We start from the raw sequence: 26,228 nt of genomic DNA, 5'->3' as shown, positions 1-26,228 counted from the left end.
AGGAAAATGTTGGTTTATATACAGAAGATGGGCTGGGGATAAGGAGTAAATGATAGGTGGGGATCGAGGCCAAAGAGAGAGAAGAACAGTCAGACAGAGAAAGGAGTTGATAATGATTTGGTGAGGAGAGTGAATCACTGTTAATGGAGACTGTTAGTGACTAACAATGGGCTGTGTATATTAGCAGACTATGTGATAACAAGGCCAGGTGTGTGTGGGATGGAGTAAGGACATAAAAGAGTTCATGCCCTAAAATTATTGAACTCCATATTGAGTCCGGAGGGCTGCAGGGTTCCCAAGTGGAAAATGAGGTGCTGTTCTTCCAGCTTGTGCTGAATTTCACTGGGGTACTGCAGCAAGCCTGAGACAGAGATATTGGCTAGAGAACAGGATGATGTGTTAAAGTGGCAAGCAACTGGAAGCTCAGAGCCTTTTTTTGCAAACAGAATGGAAGTGTTCTGCAAAGCGGTCTCCCAATCTACGCTTTGTTTCCCCAGTGTAGGGGAGATCACACTGTGAGCAGTGAATGCAGTGGACTAGATTGTGTCGAGTGCAGGCAAAGTGCTGTTTCACCTGGAAGGTGTACTTGGGTCCTTAAATACCGAGGAGACAGGAAGTAAACAGACAAGTGTTACACATTTGGTGGTTGCCGTGAGGCTGTGGGAGGTGTTGGGAGTGAAGGAAGAGTGGACCAGGGTGTCCCAGAGGGAACAATCCCAGCAGAAGGTGGATAAGGGAGGGGAGGGGAATATATATCTGGTTGTGGCATCTTGCTTGGTGGTAGAATTGGTGGCTGATGATCCCCTGGGATGGTAGGTAAGGACAAGGGGAACTCTATCGCTGTTGTGGGAGGGAAGAGAGGGGGTGAGAGCCACATTATCGAAATATATGTAATGGAGACAGAGGAATTGGGACAATGAGACAGAGTCTTTATGGGAAGCAGGTGTGAGGAAGTTGCCTGCAAGTATTGAATGTTCATTGTTTTGGGGTGGTGGACCATTAGGGAACTATGTTTGGGTTTGGAGTGTTGGAGCGGTATTGCAGGGAGCTGCCTTAGTGCTATCAAATCAAGTTCAGTTCTATTTGGTGAAGAGAAGGACTTGTTTAGAGGAGACTTTTTTGAAAATGACAGCACAGCAACAGGTCAAAGTTGTATATTTGACCTGTAGGAAACCAATTAGTACTTAAAAATCTGGTGCTGTTGAGTTCTATTTTACCCCATTAGGTCTTACAGCATTCACATTTTACTTGTAAATGCTTGAAGAGATATTGAAATAAGATTCTCTCCATAAAGTTATATTGAAATGGAGAAAATGACATCTGAACTACTGAGATGCATAGAGTGGAGGATGAGAAATTAAGAATTGGAAACCCTACAGTGTGGAAATAGGCCCTTCAGCCCAACAAGTCACACTGACCCTACAAAGAGCAACCCACCCAGACCCATTTCCCTAACCTATGTTTATCCCAAACTAATACTATGGGAAATTTAGCATGGCCAATTCACCTAACCTGCACATTGGATTGTGGGAGGAAACCAGAGCACCCAGAGGAAACCCATGCTATCATGGGGAGAATGTACAAATTCCACACAGTCACCTGAGGCTGGAATTGAACCCAGGTCCCTAAGCACTGTACAGCAGCAGCACTAACCACTGTGCCGCCCAGGGAGTGAAATAAAAAGAAGACAGAGAAAGAGAAAGCTGAAGAATAGAAAAGAATTATTAAAAGTATTGTTCTCAACTTCTTAAGTTCATTCAGGAAATTGTTCCAACCTTATTGTTGTTATTTGTAATATACGGGCAATGATGAGTTGACACCTAACTTATAGTTCCATGCTCAAAACCTTGAAAAACATTCCTGACGGATAACTATTCTCACAATTCTAGTGTGCCATGCAATTCACTGTTTTTAACCAAGTCAGAATGCCACACTTACAGAACTGATTCTCCAGGTGGAATTCCTTAGGCCTGTCCTGGTGTTGCACCGCATTATTTAGTGATAAAACTGATCCATTAGAGAAAATAACTTACAACTCAGTGTGGTGTTTTGAATGGAGATAATAACTGAGCACATTTTACAAAAGATTGGCTCCTGTACAAAATCACCTTGAGTGAATCATCCCAGGCCCTGAACAATGTAGGCTGTGGTGAGGAATTTGGGAGAATCATGTGAGAAGTCGAGGGAGGCCTTTCTCAATGCCAAACGTGAAAGCTCTCATTTTCCAACTCGGTTCCAGATTTTGGGAGAAGATTTGGTGAAAGGTATATTAATGGGGATTATTGCCCATTATCACTTACATCACTCAGGTTCCTATTCTACCATCCACTGAATAGAAACTAGATATCAAGAGTCCCTGACACGAATACAGTGGGCATCTACTGACTGTAGCCCACTACTCTCAAGATAGCCATGACCAATGTCTCAGGTAGCACACCTTGGGTAATGGCTGCATGCACTCAACATCCACAGATGGTGGCATTCAATATACCCCTGGTTCGCTTAAAGTATGTGTTCTGCAGTGTAGTGTTGTACTTTGGGATACACTGAGACCTTTCACTGCAATGCTAATATAAGGATAATTTGTGGACAGGGAAAGGCACCCAGCTCACGGACTGAAACAGGCTCCTTCTTAAGGCTGCATGCTCACTCTCTTGGCATTCACTCATTTAGCACCTGTCTGCATTCTCCCAGCAGTCCTGCTTTGCCTCCTCTTGTTTATTTGCACTTTGCTCTTTGAGACAGAGCTTAAAGGCTTACAGCACTGTTCTACTGCATTGCAGACTATGCAAAATGAAAGACAGGCAGTTTGCAATGCTTATCAGCAGTGGTCAGTCAGATTGGAAGACATGTTGCACTGTGGCACCATGCTATATCAGTCTTATCTCTACTGTGTACTAGCAGCTTATTTGGCGACAACATTGCCCATGCTTCAAACAAATGGCCATGTTTCAATATCTAAAGGCAATAGCTCTCAGTCAAGTCAAGGGAAATACCATCCAGTCAGGGGCTTTCCAGCAGAATAAAACAAGGATAGCCTCCAAAGTCAGTCAAGGAGCTTGGGCACTGTCTTTCAGCCACTTGGGAGGTGGTGGGGATTAAGTAGAAGGTGCGCAGCTAAATCTCAGGCAACACACCTCCCTCCCACCTGTCTGGGCCTACTCTGCCCTATTGTGTACTGTTTGATCCTGCAATGAGAGAAAGGGAGGGATTGAGTGAGATGGAAGTGGTGACACAGTTTTTAGAGCCGTTTCAGGTAGAGGATTAGATTCCTTACAGTGTGGAAACAGGCCCTTCAGCCTTGCCAGTCCACATCGACCCTCAGAAGAGTAACCCACCCAAACCCATTCCCTCTGACTAATGCACCTAACACTATGGACAATTGAGCATGGCCAATTCACCTGACCTGCACATCTTTGTGATTTGGGAGGAAATCGGAGCACCCGGAGGAAACCCATGCAGACACATGGGGAGAATGTGCAAACTCCACACAGACAGTCGCCTGAGGCTGGAATCCAACCTGGGACCCTGGTGCTGTGGGGCAGCAGTGCTAACCACTGAGCCACCGCGGATGGACAGTGATACTCCCAAGAACATTGAATATAGGAGTTAGGCCACTTTTGGAATATTGCATGCAGTTCTGGTCTTCTCCCTATCAGAAGTATGTTGTGAAACTTGAAAGGGTTAAGAAAGGAATTACAAGGATGCTGCCAGGGTTGGAGGATTTGAGCTATAAGGTGAGGCTGAATAGATTAGGACTGTTTTCCCTAAGGCGTCAGATGCTGAGGGTTGTCCTTATAGAGGTTTATAAAATCATCATAGGCATGGATAGGTTAACTAGAGAAGGTCTTTTCCCTGGGATGGGGGAGTCCAGACCTAGAGGGTATAGGTTTAGGGTGAGAGGGAAAAGATATAAAAGGGACCTAAGGGGCAAAGTTTTCATACAGAGGGTGGTGCGTAGGGTCTGTTTCTGTGCTGTACATCTCTGCGCAGAGAGATGCAGGGCTAGTGGTGTGAGAGTTGAGGGGTAGGAGCAAGTAAAGGAAGTCATTGCATGTAATAGCTGTGGAAAATGAGTCTTAGTGGGAGGTGGGTGCAGTAGCTGGGATAGAGTGAGTGTGAGGTACTGCAGGCGACTGACACTGCATTGACCCAGGTGCCAATTCAGACCAGTGTGGCTGGATCTGGTGTCATGCCCTCCTCCGCTGGTCCTGTGGGAGGAGGATGTCTCCTTCTCTATCCAGCAGGAGTTCCATTTCCATATCTGTGAAGTGGAGTGCCAATCTCCCCTTGTGTGCCATGTTGAGTGTGAATATCATGGACCTGCAGGACAGCTGTGGACTGACGGAGCCTGATCTGGTGCACAATGGTGGAAGTGCCAGGGGTCCTGGGAGATCTGGCAGTTGCAAATAATTCTGGCCCCAGCAAGTGGGAGAATCGAGCTAGCATTGGACAACAGGCACACCATAGGGATGTGTCTGATAGTTAATGAGATCAATTTCATACAATAGATGAGTAAACTTTCTAGGAGTTGTAAAGAGAAACCATTCATGAAACTCAGTGAAAGTGATATGTTTCAGCCCGTTATGCCTAAATATGGATTAAGACAAGGGATGTATATTCAAAAAACATTACCTACCTTCGAAGCAGGTAACATGCTGAGTCTGTTCAGGCTGTCTGAAAGTCCTGTTTTGTCTATCCAACCCTTTCTCCATAGCCTTCAAATTCTTCCTTTACAAGTAAATACCCGCTTGACTAAAAGGTGGGATTGATACTTAAAGCAACATAACTTTCCTAGTGTAGATTGTGCGTTTTAATGGAGGAGGTGCTAAGAGGGTCTGAGTGATTCTGACTTTCCCCACAGTGATTAACTGAGGAAGAGCTATGTTACCTGCTACACAGTGGCATGAAGTCCATCAAATAACTGGACAATTCTGCTAAAGGCCGTTAAAATTATGGAAGGCCTTGCCTCTGTGCCCTTGGTTCTTTCCTAGTTATTATATCACTCGGGTTGCAATCTGAATTCAAATGAGATTGTTCACCAGTGCCAACTTTTGGAGTGCTAAAGATACACTAAGTTTGAGATGATTCTGAGACAGTAATATGACAGAGCAATTCAGTTTTAATTACATTTCCACATTCCCCAACTTCAATTATATTGCAGAGCATATTCCAACAGTGAGCTTTTTGAAAAGAAAATAATTCCAATCCCACAATGTTTAAATTATCTGTAATTAGATGGATATAATCCAGGATGTCAGGACTGAATTTTCAAAACTTGTCACAATGGTTTAATCTCCATTCTCCTGGCTTTGTTCAGGAAAGGCGATGAGATCTTGCAATGGATTCCAGGTGACCAGACCTAATTTTTACCTACAGGGTTCCTAACAGTCTCATTAGTAGAACAGTACTACAATAAGGCCAACTCATTAAATAGAGTCATTTCTGAAAGGAAAATTCAAAAAGCAAAGGTCTCTTCTGCCATGATTTCTTACTGTACTCCAAAGGAGGAACTGCTAAGATTTACATCGATGCTGAAGCTTTCTGTGGTAACAAATTTCTACATGAGCTGGTGTCATGAATCATATTTCTGATTTTTGTAAATGCATGTAGAATACACATACAAATTAGCATAGAGAAAATCTTTCTCAAGATTTAACTATAAGTAAGAATTTAGAGATGATTTTCTGAGGAGTGACTCTGTGTGGGCCATCTCTGGACAGAATGAACCTGAACTGTAGCAGTCCTATCTTTGACAGTTACTCACATTCACAGCAGGATAAATGCCTTATACATTTATCCCAATGGAGCAATTATTTTCAGAGATACAACAAAAACAGTTCTCAGTATTTTCCCACATAGTGACAGTACAATAGAGTCCTTCACTGAATTGCCACTTTTGTTTGGAACAAGACTATTAACTTAAAATCATCCTCAATGGATTAATCACAAACAACAAACCCATTTTTTCAAACACAGTAGATGAATGATACCAATTAAAGCACTAAATGATCAAACCTTTCTCATGTATCTGGCACTATATCTGATTCTCTTATAAGTTAAATAGAAGATCTGTCATAAGTGCCCATTGTCTGTTGATCTTTGCTACTCAAACTTGTAACAACTTGTTCCTCTTCCCAACTTGCTAAATAAGCCTATTTAACTGAAACAGACAGAAATAAAAACCAAAGAGTATTCTGTAAAGATGCAAATAATTACAATGACAAATTAGAACAAATAAAGTCAAAACTGCAAACAGCTTTAAAAAAAATTCCTTTGACTAAGTGTAATCAACTGAACCTTATTATCTTTTTCATTATAATATGCAAATGCTGTTGCTTGAATATTTCATCACACAAAATATTCTCCTGCAATTTTACATCTGACCTCTATTTAATTAGTGTATATATTCTGCTGAACTCTGGTAAGTGCTATATCTTCCTATGTAAATGTCATACTATCATTTACAACCTCCATTTCACAATTTTAATCCTTTCACAGATAAATTTTTTTTACTTACCACCGTAATACCAATCCGTTGATTTCTGTACAGAAAAAGCATGTGTTAGAAAACAATAGCAGAATCAAATGGCTCCCTATACGTTGTACAAAATGAACAGCAACACTTTAATAAAAGTTGGAAAATGTGTTACCTAAAACTAATCATGTAATTTAGAATCTACTTCTCTGAATAAAATTATATCACACTTTTTAATAAAATGTTAAGCATAAACACAGCGCACAATCATTTTAAATTTAGCTTTATAGATGAAAAAAAAATTATCCTACTTACTGTTAATGGTAGAATTGCATGCCAGATCACACAAGTATAAATGAAAGCCAAAGCCCTTGCCATACTGACAGATATAATGGTTAGACCTGGGCTGTTTGCTGTTTGCCAGCAATGACAACCTTAATTATATGGTTAAAAAAAAGTATATTTACCAGAAGTCAATTTACTGGTGTATAGGCAGAGAGAAAAATGCTACCGAGATGTTGAATGTTGATTAATGTTTAACAGTTAACGACCCTGCACAGATAATTTCTAGTTTTTGTCCCTTTTCACAATCTGGTCAATATTCAGCAAGCTTGGTGCAGATAAGATAAACCAAGGTCTAGTTTTGTAGAATTACAATATTTCTTTAAAAATTTGTTTGCTTTATTTGTGGACATTTTTCCAAATCATCCACTTTTTTAAAATCAGTTTTGCACCACTGTTAAAGTAGCAGTCAAAAGAACTATAACTTCAATGCCTGAAAAAGAAGACATCAAAGCAATGTTTATTGTCACACCGATTGCAACAATTTAGGGTAATTTTGATAACAGAAATAATGGAGATCCAATAAAATTCGAAATGAAAGTCTTCAATAAGAAAATAATGTTATTTCAAAATATTTCCCATTTCCTATTTAATCACATGCTTTAGCTTCCATTATGCCCACAGCACCAAGACAGTCCTGGCCAGCATCACAAATGACAACATTTGTGGCAATGATTTTAATGTATTGTCTCTCCTTGCCATACTTGAGTCCTCTGTCACCTTCAATAGTTGAACATGTCAGTATTTTCCAAAGTACTTCCTTCTTGATACACTTTACTTAAATCGCATTTGTATCTGATGCAGGCTGAATTCTATCGTGTATATTTTGATATCCTGCTTGATCCTGAATCGAGCTTCAAACCTGCCACAGGTAGACCTAGGTACCTTATTCAAGCTCTGCATTATCTCTTGTCTCTGCCTTTAATTCATTCCCCTACCAACAAGGTTTTGTCACTTCCGAGCTCAATTATTCCTATCTTCTCACTGACCTTTCAAAGTTCACCCTCATTCTAATCTCATACTCATGCAAAACTGTCAGCTCATCCTTGATCTGAAAAATTCTATTTCTAATAGGAATTCCAGGCCTGTGTGGGAATTGCTCAGGAAGTTCTGATGGGCAACTCCATTGCTACCCATGATCTTCTATGAAAGTCTCAGACTGTGAGACAGCTTAGGAGACTTGGGATCGATTACTTGTACTCAACTGCGTAGTTACCAATTGTAAAAGCTGGTCTGACATGTGGGTAATTCCATACTGACTTCTGCCCAAGTAACCACCCAATTATCACGTCTGACCATTGACATGCCCTCTGTCCTGCCCCGACAGCCCAACCGCTTTCTTGACTCACTAAAACTCTCCCTGACCACTCAACTAACCCCACAACCCGAACTGACTGTTCCCGACTGCCTGATTACTCCACAATTTAACCGCCTCTCTGGTGATCTGACTAACCTGACTACCTCTTGCCACATCCCCTTCCCCAACAACTGAACTATCCCAAACCTGAACTGACTACCATCCCTAACAATACACCAACCGAGCCCAGCCTCCTGACGCTCCCCACCTCATGACCACTGATTACACCTCAACCTAACCTGATTACCTCCTTGACTTGACCTGATCTGACCTGACCAGCTACTGCCTGCGCACCTGGTTACTACCAGCCTAAGTACCCACTTGCCAACTGATCACCTCATCCAATTGCTCTCCTCATCCACCTACCCGTTCACCTACTCATCTGTCCACTCATTCATTCACTAATACTCATCAAAGGACTGGACCATAAATACAAACCAGAACATGGTGGTTTGTGGTGCATGAACAGAGTGTGTCCTGAGTCACCATGACTCCAATTGCTGGAGTTTAATGGGAGGTGCTGTTCTGTGGATGTCTTTAACAGCTGAGATGGGAAGACGCTGGGCTGTAATTCAGGTCAGGAAGATCTCTGTAGATAGCAGCTAGCGCTGCAGCATTGTCACTACATGGGACTTTAGGCCATGATTATTTATATTGAAAAGATAAGATTGGAAGAAGAGATTAATGTTTAAATTGTTGCTAAAGCTAGGTCAGTTTTCTTTGTCAGAAGTGCACTTCATTGTAATAAGAGATATTTCTTTTTTTAGTGTCAGAATGAGCAGTGTGTAATGGACTTAATGGCATTTCACTTGTCATACTTGGCGGTGTCTGGTATTAACTCTAGGTCCCTTTAGAGAATGGTATGATTATTTTATGAATGATATTATGATTATACCATTGGACTATACTTGCAATTCAGAGCTCTGGATTAATGATCTGGAGACATGGGTCCAAATTCCACTGTGACCTCTGGGGAATTTACATTTGGTTAATAAATAAATCTGGAATAAACAAGCAGTATCTGTGATGTAACTATGCAATTACCGCATTGCTGTAAAATCCCATCAGGTTCATGCCTGTTCATTATGATCAAAATCAACAAATCATATGTCACTCCAGAAATCCACTTTGAAAGGATCTAGCAAGAATTTCCCGGGCAATTAGTGATGAGCAACAAATACATCCCTTAAAAATGACACTTGTAGTTTTTCTTTTCCATATGATCACTGCTGGTACATCATGGTAGTTAAGATTAGAGTGGTGCTGGAAAGGTCCAACAGATCAGGCAGCATCTGAGGAGCAGGAAAATTGACACTTTTGGCAGGAGCCCTTACTTGTGACACAATGGTAATGTTTAGATTAGATTACCTACAGTGTGGAAACAGGCCCTTCAGCCCAACAAGTCCACACTGACCCTCCGAGGAGCAACCCACCCAGACCCATTCCCCTACACCTATCACTGTGGGCAATTTAGCATGGCCAATTCACCTAACCTGCACATCTTTGGACTGTGGGAGGAAACCGGAGCACCCGGAGGAAACCCACGCAGACAAGGGAAGAATGTGCAAACTCTACACAGACAGTTGCCTGAGGCGGGAATTGAACCCAGGTCTCTGGCGCTGTGAGGCAGCAGTGCTAGCCACTGTGCCAGCATGCTGCCCATGTTCTTACCTCTGATCCAGAAGGTCATGGTTCAAGTCCCACCTACTCTGGTGGTGTGTCATAACATATCTACATCAAGTAAATTGCCAATTCTACCAGTATATGGTACTGTTTGAAGTTGTACTCTGTGACCAAACCCACTCTGGCTTGACTTTGTTTTGGCTTGTCTAGTTCACAGTACTACAGAATTCACTATCATAGGATATCTACAGAAGAAGAACTTTTATTAAATAGCAAGGTTTATTTCATGATAGTAAGATGTACAACTACATTTGGTCAGGCATTTTAACTAGGACCTTAGGGAGACTGGTACAGATACATTACAGAACTGGTTCAAATGTGGAAGACAGAGGGTGGTGGTGGAGGGTTGTTTTTCAGACTGGAGGCCTGTGACCAGTGGAGTGCCACAAGGATTGGTGCTGGGTCCACTACTTTTCATCATTTATATAAGTGATTTGGATCTGAGCACAAGAGGTATAGTTAGTAAATTGCAGATTACACCAAAATTGAAGGTGTAGTGGACAGCGAAGAAAGTTCTCTCAGATTACAACAGGATCTTGACCAGATGGACCAATGGTCAGACAAATGGCAGATGGAGTTTAATTCAGATAAATGTGAGGTGCTGCATTTTGGGAAAGCAAATCTTAGCAGGACTTATACATTTAATGGTAAGGTCCTAGGGAGTGTTGCTGAACAAAGAGACCTTGGAGTGCAGGTTCATAGCTTCTTGAAAGTGGAGTCGCAGGTAGATAGGATAGTGAAGAAGGCGTTCGATACGTTTTTCTTTATTGGTCAGAGTATTGTGTACAGGAGTTGGGAGGTCATGTTGTGGCTGTACAGGACGTTGGTTAGGCCACTGTTAGAATATTGCAGGCAATTCTGGTCTCCTTCCTATCGGAAGGATGTTGTGAAACTTGAAAGGATTCAGCAAAGATTTACAATGATGTTACCAGGGTTGGAGGATTTGAGCTATAGAGAGGGGTTGAATAGACTGGGGCTGTTTTCCCTGGATCGTCGGAGGCTGAGGGGTGACCTTATAGAGGTTTATAAAATCATGAGGAGCATGGAGAGGACAAATAGACAAAATCTTTTCCCTGGGGTGGAGAAGTCCAGAACTAGAGGGCATAGGATTAGGGTGAGAGGGGAAAGATATAAAAGAGACCTAAGGGGCAACTTTTTCACACAGAGGGTGGTGTGTGTATGGAATGAGCTGCCAGAGGAAGTGGTGGAGGCTGGTACAATTGCAACATTTAAAAGGCATCTGGATGGGTATATGAACAGGAAGAGTTTGGAGGGATGTGGGCCAGGTGCTGGTAGGTGAGATTAGACTGGGTTGGGATATCAGGTTGGACCGAAGGGTCGGTTTCTAGGCTGTACATGTCTATGACTCTATGACTCTATCTGTTCCTTCTGAAAACCAGATCAGATATCTCTGCGCCCGCCCATCTATTTTGTGAGGTTAGAATTCTCTTTTACACATCCTTGTTTTCCCTTTCTGGTATGTGCACTTTTCTCTAAAGTTTAACCATTTTCCGTTGGGATCTCTAACTTTACCTATGGACCTTTACTTGCTCCTGACAGAGCTTCTTGCATTCAAGTTACTGACTTTCTATGTGTAGCAATGATCCTGGAGAAATTGAATCACTGCCCACCTCCCAAACTGTATGCTATTAAATGTTACCCTCTGCAATTCTATCTTTCAGAAAGCAAGCTTGGCTGAAGTGATTTAAGGTCTGAAGCAACCATATAGATCCCCATTTGTAATGGGCTCAGCAAGAATGTCAGAGTATCTCAAAAAAACCTGCTTGAGACATATTTTTGAGACTGACCACCCAAAATCCACCAGCATTAGTTGTGGTGTGATCAGGCTGGTGCAAATTGTATTGCAATAACATAATACCAAATATTGATCAAAGATACTAAAAAGCACTATGTCACAGCACTATTTTAAATAAAAGCAAGGGTCCTTTGCTCAGTGCCCTGGCCAATATTAGTCAAGTAACAAATAACACTGAAAAGTGCGAAGGAGAAATACATTTCCTTAGGCTTCAATTTTGCAATAAATGATGTGGTTCCCCAGTTTAGCCAAAACAATGCCAGAGGCCCAAACCTGGATGTTCATCCCCAGATCCTGGATCCTACCGTTGTTATAGAGGAGGAATAACAGCATAGAGGCAACTGTACATGTTAAACTTCAAACCTGTCAATCGGATCCAACTTTTGTTAGTGCATTTCCAAAACCTGAACTGTGCACTTTCAGCATATTAGGAAGTCCCGGTTTATAATGGTCCATTGGAGAGTCTGGAAAGTCTCTTTTTTTGAAGAGGTAAGGTACCCTTTTGGATTTAGTTACATGGAGAAAGTGAGCACTGCAGATGCTGGAGCAGAGTTGAGAGTGTGGTGCTGGAAAAGCACAGCAGGTCAGAGAGCATCCGAGGAGCAGGAGAATCGACGTTTTGGACCTCAGTCCTTCATCAGGATAGAGTTACATGACAATTTTGGGATTGGCCAAATGTGCTGTTGGAGCATTAGGTTTTAAATAGGTATGACCAACCTCGTTGGAACTGTCAAGGGAGCTATTGAGAGTGGAACATAAGACTTAAGAATAGGAGTAGGCTAATCAGCCCTTCAAGCCTCCTTTAACATTCAATAAGATCATGGATTGTCTAGTGCGGTCCCAACTTTAGTTTCTTATCTGCTGCCTATGACCCTTGTCTCTTGTGTGTATTTAAAAAATTACCTATGAATTCAATAATACACCCCATACTGTTCTCTGGGCATAAGAATTTAACAGACTAATGAGCCTCTGAAAGGAAACCAAAATCTCATCTCTGAGATCTCCTGTCCCTAAACTGTGTTCCATAGTTTAAGTCAGGCATGGTCAGGGCAGGAAAGATGAAATGCAAGGTGGATGTTTTCCCTGATTGGAGATTCCAGAAGCAGAGGACCCAGTTTAAAAATATAGGTAGCTGAAAATGTGTTGCTGGTTAAAGCACAGCAGGTTAGGCAGCATCCAAGGAACAGGAAATTTGATGTTTCGGGCATAAGCCCTTCATCAGGAATGAGGTATATAGGTAAACCATTTAGATCTGAGATAAATAAACATTGCTTCACTCAAAGGATAGTGAACCTGTGGAACTCTGTACAACAGAAAGCTCTCCAGGCCAGGTAACTGAATGCATTCAAGAAAGAGATAAATATGTATTTAGATTTTAAAGGTATCAAAGGTAAGGTGAGAAAGCGAGAGTATGGATTGAGATAAAGGATCAGACTGAATTTATTCAAATGAGAGAGCATCCTTTTGGTAGCCACTCTATGCAGAAACATATGTGTTTCTCATTATTTTTGGGATGTGGGTATCTTTACCAAGTTGTTGCTTAACTCTAATTGACCTTGTACTGAGTATCTTGCTGGGACATTTCAGAGGAACATTTAGTAGTTAACCACATTGCTATGGATCTGGTATCCCCCAACCACACACACACACACACACACACACACACACACACACACACACACACACACACACACACACACACACACAGCTGAAACGTTGGCTTCTGCACCTCCTGATACTGCCTGGCTTGCTGTGTTCTTCCAGCCTCCTACTTGTCTACCGCACTAAGGATTAGAGATATCTTTAGGATGGCAGAACATTAATGAACCAGTTAGATTTTTATGAGAAAGGCTGGTGGTCACTATTACTGACATTAGCTTTTAATTTCAAACTTAATACTTGAATGCAAGTCCCATTAGATGCTGTGGTAAGATTTGAACCAGTGGTCCCTAATGGATTAGCCTGGTCCTCTGGATGACTAATTCAGGAACATTACCTTTACACCATTGCCTCCATGATGTGTCAATTGGCCTGGTAGTCTTTGTAAAATTAAATGAATATAGGCACAACTAATTCCATCTTTCTTCATAATATAAGCCCTTCATCCTAGAAATGAGTTCAGAGAACTCTGCATTATTCCCAATGCAATTACGTTTTCTCAAATAAGTTCAAAGAACTATACTCTAGATGTGTTTTCAAAAAGACCCTGTAGATCTGAAGTAAAAACCTTTTTCCTTATATATTACATTCCTCTTTTGATAAGTGCTAACATTTCATTTGTTTTTTTAAAAATAAATTTATAATTCATGTTCTAGGATACTAGATCCCTGTGCACCATTGAGTTCTATGAGTAGCTTGAAGGGAGCTGTGAAGAAAATTTTAAACTTTAAACCATTAAGCATTTAAATCATGTGCACAATAAATATTTGGAGGAAAATAAATTATCTGCACTGTTCTAAAAATTAGTGCTTGCTCTTTCAAGGTACTGCTACCATCAGCCTCAGGGCTATAATGATATTTCTGCAAAGGTTGATTTCACAACCTATCATTAACGAAGTGGGGGTGCTAATGTGAGAATTATCTTTGCTGGATTTTCTAGAAGATCAGTCATACTGCATGAACTGGTCAATAATTTGAAAGACCGTGACCATATTCTTGCTCCACAATCAGATATTGATATTATATAGATCTAAACATGTCCAACTAGAAATTTGATTAAGAAGTTTCATTCACAGCTCTAAGTGTTGATAAGGTTTTTAAAGTTAAATATAGTGAATAGTTTTCTTTTTAATTAATGAAATGACTTTTAAAAATAACAAATTCATCAATAAATGATGAAGAAATTTGCGTCATCTCAAGCAACAGGAATGGGCGAGAAAGGAATCCCATGACAGGCAGCATGGTCTAAAGGAGCAGGTGACAGCAGGTCCCTGAGACAAGCAGTCAGCAACACGCAGAGGAGCAGCTGAGAAGATGCAAGATAGGTTGTCTACAGCACCTATTGGCAAGAGGAAGACATCAAGATAGTCAGCCAGCATCACCTAGATTAGTAAGAGAGGAAAGGACCCAAGTCAAGGAATCCGTTACAGAACTAGTTCAGGAATTGATTGCTGACTAAATATACTTTCTGCCTTCTCATTTTCAATTTAAAGTCTATAGTCTGAAAGTAGGCTTGAAGCATGGCAGGACAGCTCATGTGTGAAATACCCATCCTGTATCTATTCTGGAGTTGTGTAATCTTTATGTTGCCAAATGATAACGTGTGGGAAATGTTTCCTGCTGTTAAAACTTGAGATCTGGATTTTGGAACTCAGGTCGTAGCTAGATCCATGCTGCATCCACAAAGCAAATTACAACGTGGATAGCACTGTCAAGACTGTATCTTTTTATTTTACTTTACTTTTGATTGCGAATTGAAGTGGGAATAGATTGTTTTAAAATCAAAGTCTGTGGAAGGAATTGCTGTACTTCTGAAAACAGGTTACTGGTGTGAGCTGTGTTTACACTGTTGTTTTGTTCAAGCAGTCGGGGAGGTGAGATAACAAAGCACAGCACTGTGGGGTCTATTGTGTGTCCAGTGAGATTTGGCCAGCAACAGATAGCTGATTGGTTTGTGCAGTTTTGACTAGTTATGGAAGCAAAAGGTCATTGGCCTGACAATATCTATTTGATTGGTTCCTGAGCAGCCGAACAGCTTGTGAATTTGAATGATGCAATGGGAAAAGCATCAGAACCTCTGAAAGAACAGGTGCTGTGCCTCTCCCTGAAATCTGCAGATAACCAGTTATTTTCACCATGCAATTGCTGTAAGCAGTTGCCTTTAAACAGTAACTTAGAGACTTTGTATTGTGTATAGAAATCACCTGGTGCCTCCTGTGAAAAAGTGAAAGAAGCTGCAAAAGAGATTGAGTCTTGTGTCATCTGAAACTTTGGAATTCTCTTCTTTAAGAATCACCTCTGGGACATGTCATATGTCCTCATATCTCTTTCTGTGAGTTGAGGTTAAATTCTGCCTTATAATGCTGCTGTGAAACATGGTGGAACACTTCACCATGTTAAAGATGCTACATAAATTGCTGTTGCTTTTATAGTTTATTCAGCTTTTCAAACATTCTGATTTCACTGATGGTGCTCCATAATTTTCTTTCACCTTCTTTTCCTTTTATCCAGATTTGTGTATTTGTTTTATACAGGCCTTCAAACCAAAAAGGAAAAAAGAAACTCTGAGAAAAGAAGGTCATGATTTTCTTTTAAAGATTGCGAGTCTTTTGCTGCAGGAAGAACTGAAAAAGATATTTTTAATTTGAAATTGGATGAATCCAGGTTTCCATGACAACTATGACAAACAAATTGTACAACTGCATTATGCTCATTATATTAGGCATGCATGCATGAATATCTTTGACCAAATTATTGTCTCAATGATTTAATTGGAAGTCACAACACAGAATAGGTGGTAAATTTGCAGTGATGGAGCAACACACTCCTTGTGTGATCTGGGACTGTGATCTCCGAGGGAATGGTTCTTGAAGGAGAGAACAGTACCTCTGTTAGGTCGTGCACTATGTGATTACATACAAGTAATTGTGCATGTGTGACAATGCAGCACTCAAAAAGATCAAATCTTCAACCTTGTTTTGAGTGACCTCTGGTACTCCATTAGTTACTCAGTTCACGAGGACATCCATTTACGATCATAATGAAGGCAGACTGGATGTAATCAGGAGTGGGATGTTCAGTTCTGAAATCTATTGTTACTGAATTACTACCTCTTTCCCGTTGTATTTCAAAAATCTAGTCCTGATATAAAATGGTATACAGGAGGTTACTGAGCCCATTATACAAACATCCTCATGACCATACGTTTCAGGACCACGAATAGGCCATTCAATAAAATCATAGTTGATTTGATTCCAACTGCAAATCCACATAGCCACTTACTCCTGATATGCTTCCAATCTGTTGCTTGGAATCTATCAACTTCTGTCTTAAAATTCTCAAGGATCATGCTTCCACCATCTTTTCAGCGAGAGAGTGCCAATGATTCATAACATTATGATAAAAATTTCATGTCATCTCTGTTTTAAATGGGTGGCACTTGATTTTTAAACAGTATCCCCAGTTCTAGATTCTCGCATAAGAGTAATCTTCCTGCCCATATTTGTCCATTCAAGACCCCTCGGGATTTTATATGTTTCAATCAAGTCTTTCTTACTGTTCCAAATTCCAGTCCAACCCTTCCTCATAATACAACCAGCCCATTTCAGATACTAGTCCGACAATCATTATGTGCACTGCTTCCAACATATCCTTCTTTAAGTAAGATGACCAGTACAGTACATAGTACTCAAGATGTGATCTCATCAGTGCCTTCTAAAGCAGCAGGATAACTTCCCTACTTTTGTATTCAATTCCCCTCATGATAAACGATAATGTTCTGTTAGCTTTCCTAATTGCTTGCTGTACCTGCAGAAACCTTTTATAATTCATGCACAAGGACAACCGGATCCCTCTGAGTCTCAGATCTCTCACCATTTCGATAATATGTTTTTTTTATTCTTCCTGTCAAAAGGAGATTTTCACACTTTCCCACATTATACACCATTTGTCACATGTTGCCTATTCACTGAACCTATTAATATGTTTTTGTAACCTTCCCATGTCTTCTTCACAATTTGCTTTCTGAATGATATTTGTGTCTATGCTAGTCCTCTCACAGAGCTATGCAGTGAGTCCCATTCCACCACCTCTTCCGTATTGATTATTTCCTTTTCAAATATTTGTCCAATTGTTCAACTATTTTTTTTATAAGATATCACCAATTGTGTTCCTGATTGTGTTTCAGTTGTAGCATGCCATGATCTTATAATTTCCTGCATGAAAGGAAAATCCTAATCTCTGACATCAATCTTCTGATGATTATTTTAAATTGGTGTCCTGTATTTATGAATTCATCAGTGAAAGTTGTATTTATTGATTTACTTTCTTAAAACTTTTCACAATTTTGAAGATAAGCATCCCTGACTTGTTTTTCTGAAAAAACCTCACTGTTTCTCAAATCTCTCTTCTTGACAAACATTTCCTTCTAAAATATCATTTGCAGCATTATCCCCCTAGCCTTGACATCTTCCTGAAAAGATTTTCAAACCTGGACATTATACTAGACAAAGCAGTACTAAATCAGAGCAATTCAGGTCATAGGAGATAAATGAATTGGCAAATATATTCAAATAAATACAATTGTCCATGTACAACCAAAAAATAATCGCATCAATTCTGCCATGTAATCCATAGTTACACAGGAATTGAAACATTTTAGGGAAACACTCAAGTAAATCACAATCAGTCAGCATTACCATTGCACAACAGCAGAGATTATTGACTACTGGTCACTCCTTAGGTCTCATTTGAGGCAATTAACAACTTGACATGGAATGTTCTATATTACCCAAGGAGCAGGAAAATCGACATTTCAGACATGAGCCCTCAGGAGCTCCTCAGTTGCTGCCTGACCTGCTGTGCTTTTCCAGAATCACTCTAATCTTTATTCTAGTCTCCAGCATCTGCAGTCCTCACTTTTGCCTCTGTTCTATCAAGCCACTTTATTTAGCAGCAGTGCCAATATTTTTGAGACCAGACAACAACCTAATCACCAAAATACAGCAAAATAAAAAAACACAGAATATGTTGGAGAAACTAAGCAGGTCTGGCAGCATCAGTGGAGAGGAAAAAAGTTCTCATTTTTAAGTTTGGTGTGACTCTTTTCAGATTTTCTGAAAACCATAGCAAGAAAATCTAGCCTTCAGATTTACAGTAGAGGAGCTTTAGAATACAACATAACTTATAGGGACAGAATAAAGTTTTGTTGTCAGAGCAAGACATATAGCTATTACTGTAACACCAAGGCATATAACTCTTTAAGCTAAATGCTAAAATCTAACCTTTAGTACAATTCTTGTTTATTCTAGTAGCACTGAATAATAGGTGTGTTTTTCATGAAGTCAAAAATCACTTTGATCTCTCTGATATGAACTAAGTTCTGAATTGTTACAGCTACTAGTCTGCATTCTCTTCCAAAGTATCGCGCCTCAATCTATTGGATTTGGTCAAATTTTTTCTTCTTCAAAGGTTTTACAGGAGGAAAATCAGGAATAAATTGATGTGGCTTGAGGTGTCATTTCAGAATTATATGGGATAACCAACTGTGGCTCTGAGTATTTAATAACATTCCTGTAAGAGAAAGGGGGGAAAGGGTTATTGAAAGGAAGGAATTTAGAACAATAATCAGCACTGGCGGGGGGGGCGGGAATGTACTGAACAAACTATTGGGATTGAAGGCAGACAAGTTCTGATGGCATACATCCTAGGGCCTTAAAGGAAGTGGCAGCAGAGATAATTGATCCTCTAGTTGTTAAACTTCAAAATTCCCTCGATGCAGGAAATGTTCCAGTGGATTGGTAAAATGCTAATATAATGCCCTTCTTCAAAAAGTGAGGGGGGGGTGGCGGGGGGGAGTAGATAGTAAAAAAACTATAGACCAGTTAGTTTAACATCTGACATTGGGAAATGATTAGAAACCATTATTAATGAAGTAATAACAGGACATTTGGAAAGTCAATGCACAATCCATCAGTGTTGACATGGTTTTATGAAGGGTGAGTCATGTTTGCCTAATTTTCTAGATCGTTGAAAACATAACAAGCAAAGTGGACAATGGGATCCTATAGATGTAGTTGTAATATATTTGGACTTTTAGAAAGCATTTGATAAGGTGCTATACAAAAGGTTAATATCATGGGGATATTAACCTTTTGTATAAAGATCACATGGTGTTAGGGGTAATTTATTCACTCAGTGAGAGGATTGGTTAACCAGCAGAAACCAGAGATAAATGGGTCTTTTCTGGTAGGCAAGATGTAATCAATAGTGTGTCACAGGGTTCAGTCCTTAGGCCCCAACTACTTACAGGAAAATCGACGTTTTGGGCAAAAATCCTTCATCAGGAAATGACAATTTTCCTGCTCCTTGGATGCTTGCTGACCTACTGTGCTTTTCCAGCACCACTCTAATCTTGACTCTAACCTCCAACATCTTCAGTACCGACTTTCACCCAACTATTTATAATCTATATTAATGACTTGGATACAGGGATAGTAAGTATTATAGTCAAATTTGCAGATGACACTAAATTAAATAGGAAAGTAAGTTTTAATAAAGATATAAGAAATTTACAAATGAATATGGATACATCAGAAGAATGGGCCAAGATTTGATGAATGGAGTTTAATGTGGATAAATGTGAGGTTATTCATTTTTGTGGGAAGACTAGAAAGGCAATTATGATCTAAATGGAGAGAAACCTAGAATGCTTCAGTTCAGAGGATTTGAGTGTCCTCATGCATGAATCACAGAAAACTGGTATGCAGGCACACCAGGTAATAAGGCGGAGGTAGGTACTGCAGATGCTGGAGATTGGAGTCAAGATTAGAGTGGTGCTGGAAAAGCACAGCATGTCAGGCAGCAAATGAGGAGCAGGGAAATCAATGCTTCGGGCAAAAGCCCAATTCCTGATGAAGGGCTTTTGCCCGAAACATTGATTTTCCTGCTCCTCAGATGCTTCCTGACCTGCTGAGCTTTTCCAGCACCACTCTAATCTTGACACCAGGAAGGTAAGTGGAATTTTGGCATTTATTGCGAAAGTGATGCTGTATAAAAGTAGGGAAGTGTTGCTACAACTGTACAAGACATTAGTGATAGGGTGCCTAGTATATTGCATAGCCGAAAATGAATTCAGATTTCTCCAGTTTCCTCATTTCCCCTCCCCCCACCTTGTCTCAGTCGGTTCCCTCAACTCAGCACCGCCCTCCTAACCTGCAATCTCCTTCCTGACCTCTCCGCCCCCACCCCACTCCGGCCTATCACCCTCACCTTGACCTCCTTCCACCTATCCCACCTCCATCGCCCCTTCCCCAAGTCCCTCCTCCCTACCTTTTAGCTTAGCCTGCTTGGCTACTCTCTCTCATTCCTGATGAAGGGCTTATGCTCGAAACGTCGAATTCCCTATTCCTGAGATGCTGCCTGACCTGCTGTGCTTTGACCAGCAACACATTTTCGGCTGTGATCTCCAGCATCTGCAGACCTCATTTTTTACTAGTATATTGCATACTCCCTTAATTGAGGAGGATTGTAGTTGCATTGAAGGCAGTTTAGAAATGATTTATTAAATTGATTTTTGAGGTGAGGGGTTTGCCTTATGAAGAGAGATTGAGCAATTTAGGCCTATACTCTCTGGAGTTTAGGAGAATGAAAGGAGATGTAATGGAGATATTCAAATGTTAAAGGGGATTGACAAAGTTGAAGGAGAGCGATTATTTCCTCCTGTGGAGCAATCTAGAATAAGAAACCACAGATTTAAGTCAGAGATGTGGAGAAATAACTAGTCTCAAAGGGTTGTGGATCTGTAAAATCCATTACCCCAGCATGCAGTGGATGATGGGACATTAAGTAATTTGAAGTCAAAGAGAGACAGGTAATTCTGGAGCAGTAGGCTGAGGAGTTATGGAGAATGTGCAGAAAAGTGACAATCAGTTTGAGATGAGATGAGAATGATCACATTGGATGGTGATGTAGACTCGAGGCACTGAATTGCCTACTTGTGTTCCTATAACAATACTGAGAAAACAACAACGTGGAATTCTCTATGACAGCATTGCACATATTTCTGTGAAAATACTTCACTCAGATCGAAAGAAACAAATTCAATACAATGCAACACAGGAACGTCCTTCAGCCTGCCAATGGTCGTTTCTAATCCTAATTTAGACCAGGTACATATTGCGCATACACAGTTTCAATCCTTCTGTTCACCTCCTATTTATGTGTGATTCAAGATTCACCTTAAACATTATCTATCCCCATCACTAAAACCCACTCGACCAGGCAACACCCTGGTAAACCTTCTCTCCACTACCTCCAAAGCATCCACTTAGTCCTTCTGATAGTTAGGCGAGCAGAACTATGTGCAATATTCCAAATGTGGCCTAACTAAAGTTTTGTAAAGCTGTAGTGTCTTGCTTTGAGTCACCCCTACAGTATTGACAGAAATTGTGTACCAGAATAGCTGGGAAAAGGAGAAACTGTTTTTTGGAAATAATACAACTTTTACAAACTGAACTTTTGGACTGAATTGCTTTAAATAAATAAACCTTTTCTCTTCATCTAATTATAATAAAACTGATAAGTCTAAAATGTGCTGTTTGACTTTTGGCATCCTACTTCTTATACAGCTTTCCCTTGACACTGAGGCATGGATCAGCACAGCCATTTAAATATTTCTTAATTTGTCTATCTTCCTTCATAAACAACCCATTTATAGGGTACCCATGCAAGTAAACATAGATCTCAAAGACACAGAGAGGCAGATTGCCACCAATACCACCTTAGAAATAACCTGATGGAATAAATTACTAGCCCTTTATGGAATTCGCCTAACTTTCTGATGATTCATAACAATAGAAACTGAGACAAATTCTATGAATGACAGATAATATCTATCAAACTAACAGTCAGACAGTGAAGGTGAAACTTTACCTCAGATATTCTTTGAAAGGACAACTGCAAATGCTGGCCAACAATGGCACGAAAGTCATGCCTGGCATTTTTGATTCTGACCTCTTTGTCTAAAGCCATATCAACCAATTCTGTCATTAACCTCTGTCACTGACACAATGGAATGCAAATCCAGAGATGCTATGTAACAAGCTAAATTAACATCCGTTACATGATCACACCAGAAAGGAAATGATCCCTTTTAATCAGTAATTTAAACTTCTTAAACCTCTTAAAACTTTGTAACTTAATAAATCTATTGACTATGCATCATAGCTTGTATTAATGTGGAGGGAATTTTAATTAAAGTATTTAACCAAACTTAAAACAAAATTTTGAATGACAAAATTAATTTTTCCATTGTTTATTGGTTGGTATTTATAACTATGTTGTTAGCTAATGCTGCCAAGATTCAGCTTTGCAATAATTTAAAAAGTACTCATTTGAGGAGCAACAAGTAGAGTTGTATTTAATTAGTAATATACAGTCAAATTGTAAATTATTGCATATACAGATTATACAGGCATTATTTCCCGCTCGGGAAGTCTGTAGTTCTGCTTTGTCAACTAAAACAAGAAGCAACAGAATGAGCATTCAGCTTTGAGAGTTAGATTTTTTACTATGCAAGTTCAAACCAAAGACACTTTACAAATGCAATCACTGAGATTGTGACACAGACCGTTATATTTCTCAGTTTATGAAAGAATGATGTGACAGGAATGCAAAATTAACGATAATTATTAATAAGAATTGTTATTAAGATGTTACATATGATCCCATTGTTGCTAAAACTGAGGTAATAACATATTTGAAAATCCTTTATGTGGCATTCTAGAAATAATGGATGTGTTAAATAGTAATGTCAAGCATCTTTTCATATTCCACTACAATCCCACATGGTCAACAACTGCACTTAAGTGGCTCGTGACTTAATCCATTTAAGGAACTTGGTGACACGAACATAAACACCAGGTTTATTTATCACCCCACAGCGATCTCCCCAGCTCACTATTCCATAGATCTGGTAACGTCCATCCTTCACACAAGTCAGTGGTCCTCCAGAATCGCCCTGAACATGAAACAAAGATATGTCATTTTTACAAGATATCACTGATTCCATACTGGCCAACAAAGATTCTCATTTGGTCATCAACTGATCCCACAATATTATCTGACAACCCGTTGACTTCATCACCTCTGACCTTGATCTCTTTCTGGATCCCTGTGATCAGCCTTGACCTTCTAAGTCATGTTGCACTATGACATCATCACCTCACCCACTCCCCATCTCTAGTTGTGAGAAACTTAGCTGCTGCTGAACTGTGACTTCTGAAGTATATTCAATCCAACAGGGAGTAAGCCTATCTTCCAATTCCAGGTGAGAAACCCACTTACAAAACACGTGGTCCCTACAGTATCGAGGGCCAGAACTTTGTTTCCTCACTTGGAAATTCTGCCCAAATAAAGATTAGGTGCATAAAGTTCCCAACTCTCCTTTCCTCTGAGCCAGTTCTCTGCTGTTTCTGCAGTTTACCAACCTCATTAACTATGCTATGTGCATTTCAAACCCAATGTACACTGCCTAGTATTTGCCTTCTGAGGGCTCGTGCTCTTTGTCTATCCCAATCCTCTGTGCCTCTTATTACTTCTCGCTACTATTTCATCCTTTGCCAACTCTGCTTGTATTCTATTGTCCCATAGCACTAACTAACTTCCCTTTGAGGATATTTGTCCCAGCGTGGCTGAGATGCACACTGCTTGGAACTTCATGTCCCAAAAACCTGAAGCCTGCCCTTTGAACATTGTGTCTCCAGCAATGTATTAATCTGCCTTCATGGAGATTGACCTTAGTCACAAATCACCAAATAGGGCAAATAAATTCCACTATCCACCAAATCCTTATAGCAAACCTGACATGAATCCACACTGCCATCCAGGTTTCCTGCACAAAACATGCTGTCATTGATAGCGTTTCCATAGGAACGAGGGTCCTTACATCGCTTGTCAGATATCAGTCTCACATTCGTATGCAATAACTGATTGGATGATGCCTCTGTACAATTTTTAATAAACAGAAAATAATGTGACGATTTTGTTGCCTATTATCAAAATAATGCTTCAACTTAAAGAAAAATATGATTATAAAATTATCCAAATTAATAGGAGCACCTGATTCTGTCTGACCCCATCCTGAAATGTGACATTCAGTTCCGGGCTGGAAATCAGCATCTGGTAAGCAGGCAGTTTTTACATACTTTGTTTCCTTGGCACAGTGACTGTTGACTTGCTTGATTTTCACCAAAGCTGGAATGCAAATTTTGTTTACATTAGAACTTGCTGAGGCACCAAGAGACTAAAACAAAGGATCAGCAAAGGATGGCAAGGTTAGGAACTGTTCAGAGTGGGGGAAGAGACAATGGTGGCAGGAATATGTTAAGAAGCTGTGGCAAGGGAAAAGGTTGAGATTCTGAAGGGAGATTAGAGAGAGTAAGGCAGAAATTTACAAAGGAGGTCCTCAAGGGTAGTTATATCTGGATTACTCCCAGTGCTACGAGCTAGTGAGGGCAGGAATAGGAGAATAGAGCAGATGAATGCATGGCTGAGGAGCTGGTGTATGGGATTCACATTTTTGGATCATTGGAATCTCTTTTGGGATAGTAGTGAGCTGTACAAGAAGGACGGATTGCACCTAAATTGGAAGGGGACTAATATACTGGCAGGGAAATTTGCTAGAACTGTTTGGGATGATTTAAACTAGTAAAGGGGGGTGGGGTGGAACCCAGGAAGATAGTGAGGAAAGAAATCAATCTGAGATGGGTGCAGCTGACAACAGAAGTGAGTCAAACAATCAGGGCAGGCAGGGACAAGGTAGGACTAATAAATTAAACTGCATTTATTTCAATGCAAGGGGCCTAACAGGGAAGGCAGATGAACTCAGGGCATGGGTAGGAACATGGGACTGGGATATCAAAGCAATTAAGGAAACATGGCTCAGGGATGGGCAGGACTGGCAGCTTAATGTTCCAGGATAAAAATACTACAGGAAGGATAGAAAGGGAGGCAAGAGAGGAGGGGGAGTGGCATTTTTGATAAGGGATAGCATTACAGCTGTGCTGAGGGAGGATATTCCTGGAAATGCGTCCAGGGAAGCTATTTGGGTGGAACTGAGAAATATCGTATTATTGTATTATAGACTCCCCCCAATAGTCAGAGAGAAATTGAGAAATACATTTGTAAGGAGATCTCAGCTATCTGTAAGAATAATAGGGCAGTTATGGTAGGGGATTTTAACTTTCCAAACATTGACTGGGACTGCCATAGTGTGAAAGGTTAGATGGAGAGGAATTTCTTAAGTGCGTACAAGACAATTTTCTGATTCAGTATGTGGATGTACCTACTAGAGATGTTAGTAGGGGAGCACTTTGGGGCCAGTGACCATAATTCTATTCGTTTTAAAATAGTGATGGAAAAGGATAGACCAGATCTAAAAGTTGAAGTTCTAAATTAGAGAAAGGCCATTTTTGACGGTATTAGGCAAGAATTTTCAAAAGCTGATTGGAGGCAGACGTTCGCAGGTAAAGAGACGGCTGGAAAATGGGAAGCCTTCAGAAATGAGATAACAAGAATCCAGAGAAAGTATAGTCCTGTCAGGGTGAAAGGGGAAGGCTGGTAGGTATAGGGAATGCTGGATGACTAAAGAAATTGAGGGTTTGCTTAAGAAAAAGAAGGAAGCATATGTCGGGTATAGACAGGATAGATCGAGTGAATCCTTAGTCCAGTATAAAGAAAGTAGGAGTATACTTAAGAGGAAAATCAGGAGGGCAAAACGGGGACATGAGATAGCTTTGGCAAAAAGAATTAAGGAGAATCCAAAGGGTTTTTACAAATATATTAAGGACAAATGGGTAACTAGGGAGAGAATAGGGCCCCTCAAAGATCAGCAA

General features: G+C 40.3%; 1 protein-coding gene across 1 annotated transcript in view; it reads right to left on the bottom strand.

Moving 5' to 3' along the window:
- Positions 1 to 23,075: 23,075 nt before the first annotated feature.
- LOC132826151 (hyaluronan-binding protein 2-like) overlaps positions 23,076 to 26,228 on the bottom strand; it is a 42,321-nt gene continuing 39,168 nt past the window's right edge. Inside the window, exons 10-12 of the mRNA XM_060841797.1 lie at positions 24,454 to 24,588; positions 24,195 to 24,337; positions 23,076 to 23,353 (exon numbers count right to left, since the gene is read on the bottom strand). Coding sequence (XP_060697780.1) covers positions 23,198 to 23,353; positions 24,195 to 24,337; positions 24,454 to 24,588 — 434 coding nt within the window. The 3' untranslated portion in view covers positions 23,076 to 23,197. The remainder of the gene's footprint in view (positions 23,354 to 24,194; positions 24,338 to 24,453; positions 24,589 to 26,228) is intronic.

The sequence above is a fragment of the Hemiscyllium ocellatum genome, chromosome 22 (assembly GCF_020745735.1).
Source record: "Hemiscyllium ocellatum isolate sHemOce1 chromosome 22, sHemOce1.pat.X.cur, whole genome shotgun sequence".
Taxonomy (NCBI): domain Eukaryota; kingdom Metazoa; phylum Chordata; class Chondrichthyes; order Orectolobiformes; family Hemiscylliidae; genus Hemiscyllium; species Hemiscyllium ocellatum.
The sequence above is the reverse complement of the archived record's forward strand: the minus strand, read 5'-3'. Positions and strand labels throughout refer to the sequence as shown.